At 38.4% G+C, this 16,897-nt stretch overlaps 1 protein-coding gene across 1 annotated transcript in view; it reads right to left on the bottom strand.

The window, feature by feature from the left end:
- The window catches only part of LOC109622563 (flotillin-1), a 40,816-nt gene extending 31,892 nt beyond the window's left edge, over positions 1 to 8,924 (bottom strand). The window contains exon 1 of the mRNA XM_062854418.1: positions 8,660 to 8,924. Coding sequence (XP_062710402.1) covers positions 8,660 to 8,711 — 52 coding nt within the window. The 5' untranslated portion in view covers positions 8,712 to 8,924. The remainder of the gene's footprint in view (positions 1 to 8,659) is intronic.
- Positions 8,925 to 16,897: the final 7,973 nt, after the last annotated feature.

Genomic DNA, 16,897 nt, shown 5'->3' with positions numbered 1-16,897 from the left:
AATATGGTATTATCTCAACATCACTAAAGAAGCCAATTTCAGTGGGAATTCTTCCAGAGATTCCTCCAGGAGTTCTTCCAAGAGCTCCTCCAGAATTTTTTCTATGAATTCCTGCAGGAATTTCTGAAGCGATTTCTTCAGAAACTTCTCCAGAGATTTCTCCCAAAATTCCTCAAGGGATTTTTTCACGAATGCATCAAGGAAATCTTTCAGGAATTTCTCCAAGGATACTAACTACAATTTCACCACGTATTTATCCACGAATTCCCCTATAGGGATTTATCTAAGAATTCCTGAAGGGATTCCTCCTGGAACTCCTCCAGGATTTATGCAGGACTCTCTCTCTAGGAAATCCTCCGGGAATTCATCCAGGCATTTCTCTAGAATTTTTTCCTGGAATTCGTCCAAGATTCCAAGGATTCCTCTGGAAATATCATCAGGTATTCTTCCAGAAATTCATCCAGGCATCCTGTAAGAACTCCTCCAGTTATTCCTCATGGAATCCAGAGATTTGCCTAGGAATTCCTCCAGGCATTCCTTCAACAACTTCTTCAGGTATTCTCCCAGGAATTCATCCAGGAATTATTCCAGGAGCTCCTTTAAGAATTTATCCAAGAATGCTTCCAGGAATACAAACAGAAATCTCTCCAGCAATCCCTTCAGGAAGTCCTCCAGAAGTTTCTCCAGGAATTCTTCTAGAGATTCCACAAATAATGTCCTCCAGCGACTCTTTCAAGGATTCCATCAGGAATTGCTCCAGGAGTTCAAGTGATTACTTCAGATTTTTTCCAGCTATTCATCCAGGAATGCCTTCAAGGATTTCCTAGGAATTTCACCATGGATTTCTCAAGGTAAAAATTCTGGCATTCCTCCAGTGATTCCTCCACGAATTCCTCCACTGATTCTTCTAATGATTCCTTCGAGAATCATCCAGGGATTCGTTCAGCAATTCCTGCAGGCATTTCTCCAGGAACTCCACCAGAAATTATTTCAAGAACTGCTCCATGCATTCCGCCAGGAATTACTCCTTGGATTCTTGCAGGAATTCCTCCAGGAATTTCTCCAGGGATTTATTAAAAAGTGTGAGAATCCTACTCCGTCCCGATATGAATAAGAGATGTTCCTTTTCACTTTACAGGAGAACTATCACATCTTCTACTTCTTCTTGAGATACCTACACCGTAACTAGAACAACTAGTGTTTGCTCAGTTAAAAACAAATGTGAGCTTCAAGCATCGCACGGGTAGATGACAACGGAAACAAAACAGCAAACAGGTTCGGACAACTCGAATTATAACATCATAAACTTATTTCACACATTTAATCATTACCAGTTTTTGAATACGTGGATTATAGGGTGATATAAACTGAAATTTTAAATACAGGAATAAAAAAAAAAGACACGGACAACGTCTTCAGCTTTCGGCTGTACAGACTGTTTTAAACTTAACATGAGACAACGGAGCATGCACCAGTGGAAACGGGGAAGAAACTATTCTCACGAAAAGTTTCAACGCCCGAAGCGGGAATCGAACCCTCACCCCATAGCATGGTGCGATTATAAGCTTGCTGAACCTAACCGCACTGCTACGAGGCTCCACAACCCAAGTAACAATCTTAATTCTATTTGGTTTTATTTGTTTTTATGATAGTTTTATCGGAACATCGCATATTCTAGTTGATCTTATCGGAGTCTCAGCTGAGCACAACTATTCTTCGTGAATATGTGGTTTTAAAAACACCTCCAAGAATACTTGAGGTTCAGTTCATAAAACCATAAACACAACAAGAACTGTTGAACTTATTTTCAGTTTTATAAGGTTCTTGTAGTTATCTTCAATCATCCGTTCTTGATCAAGAGTAACTGTTCTCGCATAAGAACAGTTTGGTACATGAAAAATACAAGAAAAAACTCAAGCATCAGATTTTGATTCTCATCGTTCCATTATTGCTGCCAATCAAGAACACCTACCCGGAAACCCAACCGCAACGCGGTGCAGTGCCAAGTTCCTCCGGTTGCAGCATTCGAAATGAGGTGGGTATGGTCATCTAGGACGTCGTTTCCCGTGCAATCGGGGTTCCAATCATCGATCTTCAAAATCAACAACTACTTACCTGTTGAAAGTGCTGACCGGAGGAATGAGGCACTGCACCGCATCAAGGCCGGTTATCGAAAAAGGTCTGCCTGGTTGGCAACGGTACCGGACTGATAAATAAATTCATCGGACGAGATTCACAAAATCCACCGCGGTGCGATAATTTATTGTTTGTTTACAATTTGGCGTACATGTTTTATGACGTTCTTGGCGGAGTTTGCATAAACCTATATCAAGAACGTTATAAACCAGAGTACTCTTGAGTAATACTTCTTACCCTTGCATAAGATGAAATAAATTTAAGGCGTTCTGGATGGAGACCAACTAGGCTGCATTGAGAACGTTATAAATCCTAGTATTCTTGAGTTATGCTTTTAGCTCTGGCATGAGTTGAAAGAAATTTAAGACGATCTTATGGTGATGTTGATTAAAACCATCGATGATGGACCGACCACCGGCCTAGATTTCAATGGAAGCCATGTTGAGAAAACTCATGAGCAATGTTTGCATGACCAGGAATAATATTTTTAAATATTTTATTAGTGCGTTATAATGGAAGCGCGTTGCAATTTTTGGAAGTATCTTGCAACATATATACGATGAATTTCGCTTGGCATTTGGCATCCTTGTTACACCACGGAAATATTTCCAATTTGTGTAATAAATTAATCCCGATTACAATAATGTGTCATTTTCATTGTGTTTTTAATTTCAATTTAATTCACCAAACTTTTCTGTCGACATAAAAGCTGCATCAGCAACAACACTGACAAATTTATTATCGTTTTATCGTGCACTTGAAGAATTCTACAAGGAGAGAGCAATTCGCCTTGAGGACAACTTGGGAAGTACAACAAGTTTTAAGAGAAATTTAAAAACAACTCTCCAAGAGCATCTTAGGATGGGCCTCTTTGGTCTTATGGCGGGTTTATGGTTGAGTTGATGTCGTGTTGCAGAGCAGTTTGGTTTATGCATGGTTTTAAAGAACAGGTGTTAAAGAATACTTCAAAAGCATTATAAAATTAATTTTGTTACTTGGGAAATATATTGCAGTGTTATTGCAGGAATATTGCAGTGTTAAATACTATTGAAAAGTATAGTAATTCAGAAGTTCATCTATAATCTTAGCTGCAAATCCATCTTCACTTCTCCCAAATACAATAAAATTGTAGCTAAAGGTCGACATAACAATGAGTTAATAAGCGGCGCAGCCGAAATTTCTATAAAACAAGTTTTTGGGGAAAATTTGTGCAGCATTTTTTTCATTGTTGTTTTACCAAAAGTCTTATATGATCTTCTAAATGTTGTCATATTTACGAAAATAGTGACTTTACTGACTTTTTCATACAAATAGTGACTTTTTAGTGACTAACTCGAAAATAGTGACCAAATCACTAAAAAGTGACTCACTACCAGGCCTGCATCTAGTTTGAACAACTGTCAATTTTAAAGAAAATCATCCAACATCTGATGCTATGACAGCCTATGACGAGACTCATCATGCTATGAATTTGTTGTTTGTAATGTCCATGGTTATTCCATGGAGTCTAGGAATCCCTGGAGAAATTTTCGGGGGAAGCTTTGGAGCAAATGCCCTGGTAGAACTCTAGAGGAATCCCTAGATAGAACCCTAGAAGAATATCTAGAGGAATTTTTGGATTGAAATTTGAAAAATTTCTGGAGGAATCCCTAGAGAAATGCCTAGAAGAATACTGCAATTGCTGGAGAAAGGCGCAGGAATTCCTAGATGAGACTATGGCAAAATCCCTGAAGGAATCACCGGGGAAGTATCCCAGCAACAATTCCTGAAGCAATCCCTGTAAATATTGCTAGAAGATTTTCTGCAAGAATATCTGAAGGTATCACAGTAGGAATTTTTGGAGGAATCCTGGGATAATTCTCTACAAGAGATTCCTCTCTAGAAGAATCTCATGAAAGAATCAGCAGAAACTTTTGGAGCAAACCCTGCAGGATTTTTTGGATGGATCCTGAGAGGAATTACCAAAAGAAGGCCTGGATAAAAGCACAGAAGGAATTTCTGGGGAAGTCCTTGATGAAATACCTGGAGAAATCTCTAAAAAATATCTAGAGATATTGCTGGGGGGATCCTTGGAAGAATGTTTGGATTATTTCGTGGAGGAATCCCCAGAGGAGTTCCTGAAAGAATTACTGGAACAATTGCAGAAGGAATTTCTGGAGGAATCCTAAGACAAATTGCTATAGGAATTTCTGGAGGAATACCAAAAGGTCTTTCTGAAGGAATCCTCAAATAAAATCTCAGCAGAAATTTCTGTAAGAATCTTTGCAAAAATTGCTTGAAGGATTCCAACATCAATTCCAGAAAGAATGCCAGCAAGAATGCTTAAAAAATCCTAGGTGGCATCTGGGTGACCACTTTATGTGAAGAAAAAACTATTTCAGGTTCCAAGTAAGTTAAAGTTAAATTTCCAAGGAGTTTCTTATAAGTAGCTCAAAGACTTTATCTTAATATTGGTGATCTATGAGAGCACTTCAATGAGCTACTCTTTGAATAAACTTTTTTCAAGAGTTTCTTCTAGTAGGAGTTCTCCAAAGTTTTCTAACAATTTTATCAGGTTCAAGAAAGTGCTGCAAAGATTCAAAGGTTTAAATAAGATTTCGTCCAAATGTTTCTAGGACAATGGGTTAATTCCGCAATGAGTAATGGAATCAATGGTTAACTTTCCAGAATTATTAAAGGGATATATCAAGTAATCTCGTCTTCAAAAATTCGCTCTGGATTTCCTCCAGAATTTCCACATAAAATCTCTAAATTTCTTCGTGAAGTTCCTTTGGGTACTCTTTATGATTTTTAGTAGTTTCATCATGAAGCTTTTCGATGATTTCTACAGAAATTTTAAGGGTTTCAATGAGATGGCAACGATGATTTTTCTAATGATTTGGATAAGATGTTTTCTAAAACTCTTTCAGGAGTATGTTAATGGATGTCTTAAGAAGGTATCTCTCAAGGGATACATCAAGAAATTCCTTCAAGTATTTCAAGAAAATCCTCAGAGTGATTTTTCAGAATTGCCTTCAAGAAATTTTGACAGAACTTTTACTCAATAATTTCTCCAGAAAGTTTTAAAGTTCTTCTAAGAGCTTTCCAAGAAATTCTTAAGGGAGTTTCTCCAGGAACTTCTCAGAGTTCCTCCGGATGATCAAAATCCTTTAAGGCAAGTCAAAAGATACCCTAGAAAGGAGGAATTTCATATATTTTACATAATTTTTACAAGGATCTTCACCAGAAGTTCCTATAGTCTATTTTCCTATGATTTTCTCAAAAATGTTATTCATAATTCCTCGAGATGTTAATACAGTCATACCTCGATATAACGTAACCTCGATATAACGTAACCTCGATATAACGTAACTCGATATAACGTAACTTTTACCTTGATATAACGTAACTTTTTTTTTGGTTCCAACTTTTCACTATTTAAATAATTAGAGTGATTTACAAAATTTTCTATATGATAATACACCCCTTCTGGAACCAAGCCATCTATGCAGTTATGGGTTATACGACCAATTTCAAACTTTTATAAAAGTTTTCGGTGTCACAGTTGATAAGAAATGTTATATAACTCTTCACAGAACAAATATTACATCTTCTACTCATTATGGGCATTACATCCCTACTGGAACATAGCCTTTAAACTCCAGACGAGATGACAGTAGACAGCATTGGAAGTGAACTCGATTTCGTGTGATACTGGGTGTAAGAACGCCAGTAACGGTCCGCTTTGTCTTAGAGTAAATTTTGCAGAAAACCACTAGAGAAATTCTCTGATAAATCCCTGGAGGAACTTCTTGAGAAATCACTGGAGAAATTCGCGAAGAAATCCTCAGAAGAACTCTTGAAGGAATTCCTAAAGTCATTCCTGAATAAATGGTGGAACTCCTGGAAGAATTCCTGAAAAAAAATCGTGCTTTATCCTCGGAGGAATTTCTACCGCAATAAACTCTGTTATTTCTGGTAACATTCAGGGGCAGTCTTTAATTACATAAGGAACTTCTGTATAAATCTCAGCAGGAACTTTCGGAGAAATTCGTGCACTGGTGGAATCCTAGTTGAATTTTCAAGAAGGGTCACAGTTAGATTCCATGGAAAATTAAGCTCAGGTTGAATTCCTGAAGTAATTAAAAAAAAATCCTGGATGCATTTCAGGAAGAATTCCTGGAAAAATCAAATAATGAATATCTGGAGGAATCTTTGAAGAAATTCCTAGTGGAATTCTATCTGTTATTCTTGGCGAAATCCTTACAATATTTTTTTTAAAGAATTGCTTCTGTATCTCAAAAGGAAATTTCCAAGGAATCTCTGGAGGAACTTCTGAAGAAATCACAGAAGTTTTTCTAGCGGAATCTAAAGAGGAAATCTTTTGGAAACTTCGTCAAATTGTGCTGGATGAGTTGCAGCAAGAAAACCTGGGTGAATCTTGGCAAATACCCCAAGTAACACACTTGTCATAGAAGAGTCACAGCGGCGCAGGTTTTCATGACGCAGAAGTCACTGCGATTTACTTCTAGCAAGTAAAAATTCATTTGTTAGAAGTAAGTTACAGTGACTCCTGCGCAACAAAACCAGATGATGTTCGCATTCGATATTTTATGTGACCGTTCAGACTGTCCAGATCTTCTACATCAAGTCAATTTCTATGCTCCGGCTCGTCGTTTACGTCACCGATAATTGTTCTGGGTTGCTCGGCATTCCACAGCGTATGGTCGGCATCACCCGTTTGAGAGATGTATTTGATTATTAAACAGTGTACCGTGGTTTGATTTTAATTTAACTAGAACGACTTTTAAAACTAGGATTAGGCAATTAATTTAAGTAACCAAACAATCTGTACAGCTATAGCTGAAGATGAAGTTAATAAATAAAATAAATAAATAGTTGAAATATTGGAACTTTTTGGAGGATTCTTGCAGGAGTGACTGGAGAAATCCTGGTAGGAATTTTAAGAGGAACGACAGAATAAAACCTTGGAAAAATCTAGGACAGAATAAATCTTGAAAAGCAAATCTCTTTGGGGAATCCTACAGAAATTCCTTGAGAAACCACAGGGGAAATTCTTGGAGGAATCATATCAAGAACATCTGGAGCAATTAAGGCAGGCGTTCCTAAAGATATCATAGATATAAAACTCAGTAAGAATTTATGGAGGAATCTTAGAAAGTTGAAGGATCTTTGGATAAATATCCTTAGAATCACATGAGGTGTCTCAACCAGGAATTCCTGGGTGAATTCCCGAATTATTTCTAGAGGATTCCCGAGAAGAATTTCTGGAGGTATCATCGGATTATAATTTTTCCTGCGTCACATAGATTTCTTACTATGCGTTACACCAATAGATAACGCTTGACGTTTGACCAGTTCTAGATGCAAAAAAGAATCTTGATTTATGTGACATTGGCTTAAATAGTTAAATATAAAGAGACATGCTAAGTATTCGACTTATGTATGATCTTACAAACTTTTAAAAATATATAAAATTCGATGATGAAAAAAAGTATATAAGAAAGGCTGGAAATCACTGTTGGGTGATTAACATATTTTTTTGGTAATTTTCTTTTCAAAATATGTATTTAAAACGAAATTCATGAATTTTGCTTCGATATAACGTAACTTCGATATAACGTAACGAAAATAAAATTGCAGTTACGTTATATCGAGGTATGACTGTACAAAACTATATCAGGAGATTTTGTCTCGTCCTTCATGTATGTTATAAAAAGAGTTCATGTAGGAATTCTACCAAGTATTTCTTTAGAAATTCGAAGGAATTGTAGAAGAAACTTCTGCAACAACTCCGAGCGACTTTCATGCGTTGTTTACTGGACGAATTCAATTTTAACTATTCGAGCAATTCATGAAATTCGATAAATAATTTCCGCGGTAAATCGGCAACAATCGCAATTATCATAAAATAAAATAAAACTTTTGAATCAAAACAAAATAAACACTTGGAAAAATCTTTACTGGCGAGTTAAGCGTCTAAAATTCAATCTCGTTTTCATTCTGTTCTCATGAGGAGCGAACACGCTAATGTTTTATTTACACTTTCATGACCTAAACAGCCAGCGGCTCCACTCAGGCGGCATAGTTATTAATGATGCTTTCATCCTATCCTTTTATGATCCGCCTCATCCTCGGCAACATAGAAACACAAACTTACTCACCAGATACTCCAATACATGCAAGAAAAAAGTCCCCAAAATTTCATCTTCCTTCTGCCACAAACCAACGTCAAAATCCCGCTTCGGCACTGCCGACTTTGGATCCGTCGTATCTTTGTTGTTGTTGATATTGTGTCACTCCATTCCACCACCCAAAACACCACCCATCGTAAAACCCTCATCCTACTTGCGGACTCTTCGATGACGGCATCCACCCCACCCTCCTCAACCATTATGCACACGCACACACACAGAGAGCACCAGAGGCCAGCCAACCAGCCAGCGGAAGAAAATCATATTTTTTTTCACCACACACAGCTTCTTCCCTCTGGAACCAGGAAAAAAAATCGAATTTTTCGCACCTGAAACCACCAGCGCCTCGTTCGGACCGCACGTCACAAAGCCCCACACCATCTCGCCGGTCGATCACTGCACAAACTAGCACCAAACTACGCGTGGAAAACCGGACTTTCGACCGATGAAAAAATGTCACGCAAAATTCCTGCGAAGGTGATGATGATTAGTCAAAGTTCTTTCCCCGTTTGCGGGCCACACACCACGAATGAAAACAACGCGCACACGTCCGACTCAGCCGCCGACTGAACACATTCTGATTGGAAATGGGATGAGCTTTTCGGGTTTTTCGAAGCGGTGTTTACGGTTTTTGAGCGTTTGCGGTGCGGATGTGTTGGTGCGAGCGATAACTTTCGTTAAGTTCTGGAGTGAACCGCTGAGGTGCCGATGCGGCCAAAGTATGCTCTTGCACGATGAGAAAATCTCTGCATTAACATGTCTAAAGGGTCTAACTCGTTTTGTAAACAAACATTGTTTCTGTCGCTGTAGGGTCTATCTCGATCCACCCACGCATCTGGGGGTCGTTATCAGAAAGATCTATCTTCGCTCTTTCTGATAACGGCCCCCAGATGCGTGGGTGGATCGAGATGAGCCCTACAGCGACTGAAACAATGTTTGTTTACCGAGTTAGACCCTTTAGACATGTTAATGCAGATCTGGAGTATTTCAAGCATAATTTTTCAAATCGACGTATCTAACTTTTTCACTGATCTGAGTAAATTCATGGTCAATGTTAGCGACCATTTCACTAAAATAGTTTTTTATAAAGAGACTTTTCATAAGTTTTTTCATGCTTAACATCACCAGGGATATAGCACGCACTACACTCAGAATAATTAACATTTTGAATATAAGTGTACTGCACTTAGATTGTGACCAATTGGTTTTGCACTTAAAAACTAAGTGCAGCCCTATCGAAACTTTGTCAATCCAGTCAAGATGAATTTTATGTGCAAACCTATTACTTTGTAAGCATCAATTAACTGGATTTCAATAGCGAGGTACATGGTTTCTATTGATAAGAATATTGAAATTATTTGCATTAAGAATTGGCTTTGAAATAAAAATAAATGAGAATTTTTATAATCTGTGATCGAACTGATATAAATTACTTTCCAGATCATTTGCTATGCTTGGATTTGGAAAGAACTTAATCAATTTGATCACAGATTATACGATATTTGAAATGAAAAAGCGAACCGTTGACGATTGTTGTAAAATAAGTTTTATTTATAATGCATTGCAAACTTAACGTAAATAGCTTATAATGGTTAACCATTTACATTAAAGATCCATGGTCAGAGAAACCATTCGCTTACCTTTACAGCAGATCGTGTCCAGGAACCGAAATGCATCGGGCCCTTTTCCGTTTGGTGAAACCGTCGATCGTCGATGTGATTTTTGGGGGAATAGCTGCGTCCAAGGTTAATTGTTATTAGTTGAACATTTCACACCGCTAGCTCATGAAAAGGATGGTCCGGGGTGATCCGACGATGCCACGGTCGACAAAGCTGGTGGCTTCCGCCGAAAAAACCTTCCGCCAGACAGTTATTCGGTCAAGTTACAGCAGCAGCTCCATCCGGCAGCTCCAAAACCGTTCGCTAGTTTGGTGGTTAAGTGATCGACGCAAATCTATAGGAAATACACAAGAGATGTGCATAGTTTGAAGGTTTTTGAAGCTTGAATAATAAGTTAACTATTTACCTTTTCAACCTGCAAGCAGCTATAACTTTGAGCACCACGTTTGAGAAATCTCGAAATTTTGTGCGACAAAATGCGACTTCTGCAGGCGCCATGCTCGTTCCACGTTTGTTATGTTTATCTTTGGATTTTATGTTGACAAGGTTGCTTTTTATGCTGCTACACTCTAAATTTATTATATAAAGAATGGCATTTAATAGAGTGACTTTTAATTTTTATTTGTTGCACATAGAATGGTTTTTTTCTCTCTCGTTCGTAATCTATGTGCTTTCTGCACTTAGATTCTATCAGTAAATTAATTTGAGTGTAGGTAAGAAACAAAACATACTCATTCCATATAATTTTAACAATGAAATTTGACAAAAATACCCATACACCGGGTTGGTTAGAGATACGTCATGCCAGATACGTCGCTTTTGTATGGTGCCAGTTTGGTGTATCTGTTACTTTTGATTTTGGCTAGATACGTCGTTTGGTTTTCTCATATATTAAAACGGTGTATCTATCAGTAAAGTTGTAAACATCAAAATAGTTAGATAAATTAAGCAATAAATCATCAAACAGTGATGTGGATTCTTCAATTTGCTTCATGAATCATGCATGCAGCAGTTAACCCGGATTTGTTTACATTCTCGAGTTACGTCGGATTGAAAAGTTATGCTTGATTTCGCGAATGGGGCGTGACAGACAAGCAAAAACAATGCGAAAACAACAACCGAATTCAGGCCAAAGATATCCAAAGGTCCTATCTGCAGAAGAGAGGCTCTTTTTGGTTTCCCTCGCATTCGGTAATATCTCATGGTTGTCTTCTAGCATAGAACAGAATGCGAAGCGAGATTCGGGCAAGTACGACGCGTTTCCCCTCGTGTTCGCCGGTGTGATGGGTTTTTTTCTCGATTCCCGCGTGCACGAAGGTCAGTTTATTTACCTATAAATAGGTAATCGATTTACCCATATTTGGGTTTTGCATTCAAAACCCATAATTTGGGTACAGTATACCGAGAAAAAACGGTAAAATTTGCTTATAATAGCAGTAAAGGGAAGATTCAAAAATTACGTCCATCGTTTTTCGGGATTTCTAGACCCCCCCTCCCCCCTCTGTCACGCAACTTCCCTATACCCAATACACGTACTGTCACACTTTTCAAGAACCCCCCCCCCTCCCCCAAATGTTGGACGTAATTTTTGAACGTTCCCAAAGCTAATTTACCCAAATATGGGTAACCGAGTTTTACCCATATTTGGCTGAAAAATAAAAAGGTTAGTCAAATCCAGCCAAACCAGAATGATCATCAATTCGGAGCAGAAACTTCACCAGAAAATTGGACTTCATTTAATATTGAAAGGCAAATTAAATACATAAATAATAATGAAATGCCGTTCGACTAATTCCTCTTACTGATTTATCATTTCAGGTGACAATGATGGTGGGTATCCTTGTAAAAGATGATTGAATTGTGACATACATGAACTCCGCCGAGGGCGAACCAGCTCCAGATATCCTGACTAGCGCAGACAGTCTAAACCCCGGGTTTGCTATGCTGAATTTCCGGAGCTGCCTTCCCTTCAAGTCACCGTGGAATCTATCTGGTTAATTGGGTTGTTTAATGAATAAAATATTGTTATTTTCTATAGCCTAAGCGAAAGAGCTCATTGTATGGCGAACATGACCCTATCCGCTTTATGACGACTAAGTTCAACGAAGTGTATAGTGGTTTCGCAGCGCGGTGCCACGAACACTAATGCAAATCTACTGGTTGAAAATATGCCCATTTGATTTTGCTGGGAACAGCTGATCTTTGTTTACTATTTTCAACCAGTAACTCAAATGGTGTTCGTGTAATGCAGCGTGTGTGTACACGCAACACTACTAAAAGCAGAAACCACTATGCAGTCTTTGACTTCAATGTTTCGTTGACCACTTTCAAGAACCGCTTGAGGGAATGGTTTCGATAAGCGGCAGACGAGAACCCACCCGTACAAGAATCACTCCCATTAGAATGGAAAAATATTCAAATTGACTTTTTTTTACCTAATTGACACTGTTTGTAAATTGTATTGTATTTTGTAATTTTATACGTGTAATTTGTTGTGTATGCTTGTTTTGTAAACAGATATAGGGTTTTTACGCCGATTTGAGTAAGTTTTGAGAATTTATTAAGACCAGCTAGGTCAGATGAATAAATAAATAATAAATAAATTAAGGATGGATGCAATCGCGCACTTTTATTTGCATTTTCGCACTTGTGAAAACTAGTGAGATAGTCCAGTGGTGAACTAAATGCGCTATACAATGATCTGGATACCCCTAAAGAACCCGATTGTTCAATTCTGATTGGAAATCGTTCACTTCTGATTGGAAGCGGAATTCAGTTTATCGGTGCATGCGTCTATTGACCAATCCAAATTCCTGTGTGGTAGTGGTTTGTGTTCAGATTTCCCGTGTTAATGTATCTGTAAGAACTTTGTAAACATCTTTTGTTCTCACGTATATGGATAGGCTTGCATTAGGTTTCGTGAGACATTTTTTGGACAACTCAATGGACTTATAAGCCGTTTCCAATCAGAATTGGACGATTCTGATTGGAACAGACCCCGCTCTAGTGTCAAAATTCTCGGACCGCGATGAATTCAGTTCATCGGCGGATAAGTCCATAGACGACTGCACCGATGAACTGAATTCATCGCGGTCCGAGAATTTTGACACTAGAGCGGGGTCGCTTCCAATCAGAAGTGAAAGATTTCCAATCAGAATTGAGCAATTCTGATTGGAAACGACCCCGCTGTAGTGTCAAAATTCTCGGACCGCGATGAATTCAGTTCATCGGTGCACTCGTCTACACTGAGCGAAAATATCCTCCTTAGAACGAATGAAACATCCAAGGGGTTGGTCACTCGGCACATTGTGCCCGGCACACATGCCGGCACATCTCGGCACACATGGGCACAACATAGAAATCCAACTTTGCGGTATGGAATCAAACTGTCATTATACTTACGATTGCAAAAAATCCCTTCATACAGATTCTAGACAAGTGTTCTGGGTGGAATTTTGTCGGTAAACACTGACTAGACCAATAACATTCGCCAAAAATAGACAGGATTATAATTAGCGCAAAAAAAATCTAAGAAAATATTCCACTGGGCACATTCGGCACACCTCCGGCACGTTCGGCACACTTCGGCACACACTGAAAAACAACCGGCACAGTTTAGGCACATATTGGCACACGCTCAAAAATCACGGCACAAATGAAGTGTGCTGAATGACCAACCCCTTGGAAACATCATTCCCAATGAAGCGATATAGGATACACCAAGGGGTTGGTCATTCAGCACACTTCATTTGTGCCGTGATTTTTGAGCGTGTGCCAATATGTGCCTAAACTGTGCCGGTTGTTTTTCAGTGTGTGCCGAAGTGTGCCGAACGTGCCGGAGGTGTGCCGAATGTGCCCAGTGGAATATTTTCTTAGAATTTTTTTGCGCTAATTATAATCCTGTCTATTTTTGGCGAATGTTATTGGTCTAGTCAGTGTTTACCGACAAAATTCCACCCAGAACACTTGTCTAGAATCTGTATGAAGGGATTTTTTGCAATCGTAAGTATAATGACAGTTTGATTCCATACCGCAAAGTTGGATTTCTATGTTGTGCCCATGTGTGCCGAGATGTGCCGGCATGTGTGCCGGGCACAATGTGCCGAGTGACCAACCCCTTGGGATACACCCTTTTCCGACTGACTGTGGCAACCGACTGATGAAGTGCAGCTTTTTCGAATGATAGCCAGTTTGTTGAGGTGTTGCAAACAATACGCTTACAATATGTACCGTCATCCGGAATTTGGGTGAGATGAAATCGAAACAGGATCATCCACACACTGGATGATGTTTGTTTCGCGCGTGCCCCACAACGCATATCATCCAGTTGTCGGGTGCGCTTCCCACTGGAGAAGATCTGATGCATGAAATGCCCCGCTTACAAGAACTTGCTGGTCCGTGATGAACATTTTCGTTTTGCTCGGCGGCCATTGTTGGTGTATTGAGTTTCGGTAGTTTGATTTATAAAATTTCTACTCGAAAAGTCAACTATTTACGTGGAATAATCGCTGTGCGGCAATGGTAAGAAATGAAATTATAAGCACCGACGAACCGACGTGACAGTGGTGTTTCAAAACTGTCCCCCCTAAATTTAACGGTCGACCAGCGAAGCGAGCGAACGCTTCTGTCAAATCAACGCAGACGCGAACCTCTTCCTATATGAATACACAGGGGTTTGGAGTCAAGCTATCAAAACAACGCGAACCGTTATAGAGGAGGCGGTAGTGTTCGGCTATTTTTCATCATGGCGTCGGGGACAACAAATTTGAATTTATTTGTTCTAGCTGTCAGGTCGGTTCGTCGGTGTTATAACCCGGATAAAAACTAACCATAGGGTATTTGGTGAAAACCATTCCTGTACCATACAGTGTACCAGCTACAATATAGTGTATTGTAATGGAATGGTTCGCTAAAAGCTTTGCACATTGGTAGCTATTATACATTTACATCCGATCTTTATGTAACAATATATTATACTGTTTTTCTTACGTTTGAACCATTCACTATTCCGAAATAATCTTTTTCCGTGCATTTTTAATTTTTTATTCAGTTTATGATTTTTTCCGTGCTTTGTTTTGTTGATGTCCGTGACATTTTTGTTGCAAAGGAAATGAAAGAGAAAAAAGTGAATAAGTTGAAACATCTATTTAAAGTCAATATTATGCTTTTGGTCGAAATACGAAGTGACCGAACGTGCGAAAATTGATTTTTAACCTACTTAGAAATGTCGCAACTCAATTTGGATTAGTGCATATTGTTGCTCTTAATTAGCTTAATGATGCGCAACAGAAAAAATAGATTCAAATTTACTTCGCAGCTGCAACTTCGCATGTGCTTCTAGCGACGACTTCGATTTGGTGGTGCGACGATAATAAAATGTTCAAATAAAGTGGTAAACCAGGTGTCCTAAGGACTGCATATCCAAGAGATATGGTGGGCTAGGTATGTAGAGTGCGATGAGAGGAATACGAATGTAGGTCAACCCGGAAAGACGCAGGCCAGATTACCGTAAATCAGTGGATGAGTTCAACACTATTCTTTCTCTTCTTCTCTCATGTGAAATTGCCTTGTACAACAACCGAATTAAATGCGATTTATCTTTGACATTTTTAACATAAGGACTGGACTGGACACTGAAACGACTTCTGAAATAAGGTCGTCTTCGCTTTTTAACCTAACTTATAGTTGAATCGAACTTGACAGTTTTCTCATGAGTTGTTATGTACACATTTCATAGTTCAGTCAAATTGGAGCCTCAATATTGCAATAATGGTTAAGCACGCTGTAATGATACTTATGTACCTCGTCACCCACTTCATGCAACTACATTAGTGGTCTAATAACACTTAGCGCGCTAGGCATAGTTCCATCATGCCGCTCAAAGTGTTGCCACAAATAATGCTTAGTTTGCAAAACCCGGTTATCTGGCTGGTGGGACATGGGAGCTTAAGCTTCAACTGTTAATGCAATCAGAGGCTACTCAGACTTAGACGAGTTTAGGTTAGTTTGGCTAGAACTGCCATTATCGAAGGAACATGACGAGATAATATAACATTATATGGTTTATCTAATGTAAAACAATACAACATAACAAAAGAGAACCATTCCAAAACCATGATTAAATTTATAACCTGTAGTGAAATTACAATTAAAAACAATATATTTACGGTACATTTTATTGTTTGAAACCATACGTGTACCATACAATGTACGGTATATTAAAGCCCACGTATCAGTATTTCGAACAATTCATTTACAATAAAATGTATGGTTTTGTAAAAAAATATATATGGAGAAAAATATTTTTTTATATTGTTACGATACTTAACAACCCGTATAGTATATTGTAAAAATCTCATTTACAATTCACTGTATGGTGTCTAACATTACATCTTATTGTTTTTGTATTTTTTATTTTTACAGTGGTGTTTATTGTAACAATATGGTTTTAAATAGTACTGTTACAATACAACATTCGGTTTTTCTACTGTATTTTTTATTCGGGAAGTACAATATAGTTTTGCTCATTTTCATACCAATTTGTACACATTTCAGGGACCATTTGAATCTGGGACAACTTACAGCACCGGACAAGACGGCAGCGTTGCTCGCATCATCTACTGGTCGGCGACACAAAGTTGAAAGTGTTATAAGCGTGAATTTATGTGTTCTTATTTTATCCAGCAAAAGTGTTTATATTAATTATGCCAGAAAATAAAAATTCTATGTATTTTATGAACAACAAGTTAGTTTTTACTACATTTCCTCCTGGTCACATTCCAAATTTTTTTTAGCTCAAAATAAAATATAAATAACAGTCGCTATCCATCATCCATACATTCAATTTACGAACAAATTGAATTCGAGTTATATAGGATTTGCAGCTAAATTCCAATACGAAAGTTTTACCTGAGCCGGATGACAAGCATACGCTTGTACGTCATCCGG

The sequence above is a fragment of the Aedes albopictus genome, chromosome 2, assembly GCF_035046485.1.
Source record: "Aedes albopictus strain Foshan chromosome 2, AalbF5, whole genome shotgun sequence".
Classification (NCBI taxonomy): domain Eukaryota; kingdom Metazoa; phylum Arthropoda; class Insecta; order Diptera; family Culicidae; genus Aedes; species Aedes albopictus.
The sequence above is the reverse complement of the archived record's forward strand: the minus strand, read 5'-3'. Positions and strand labels throughout refer to the sequence as shown.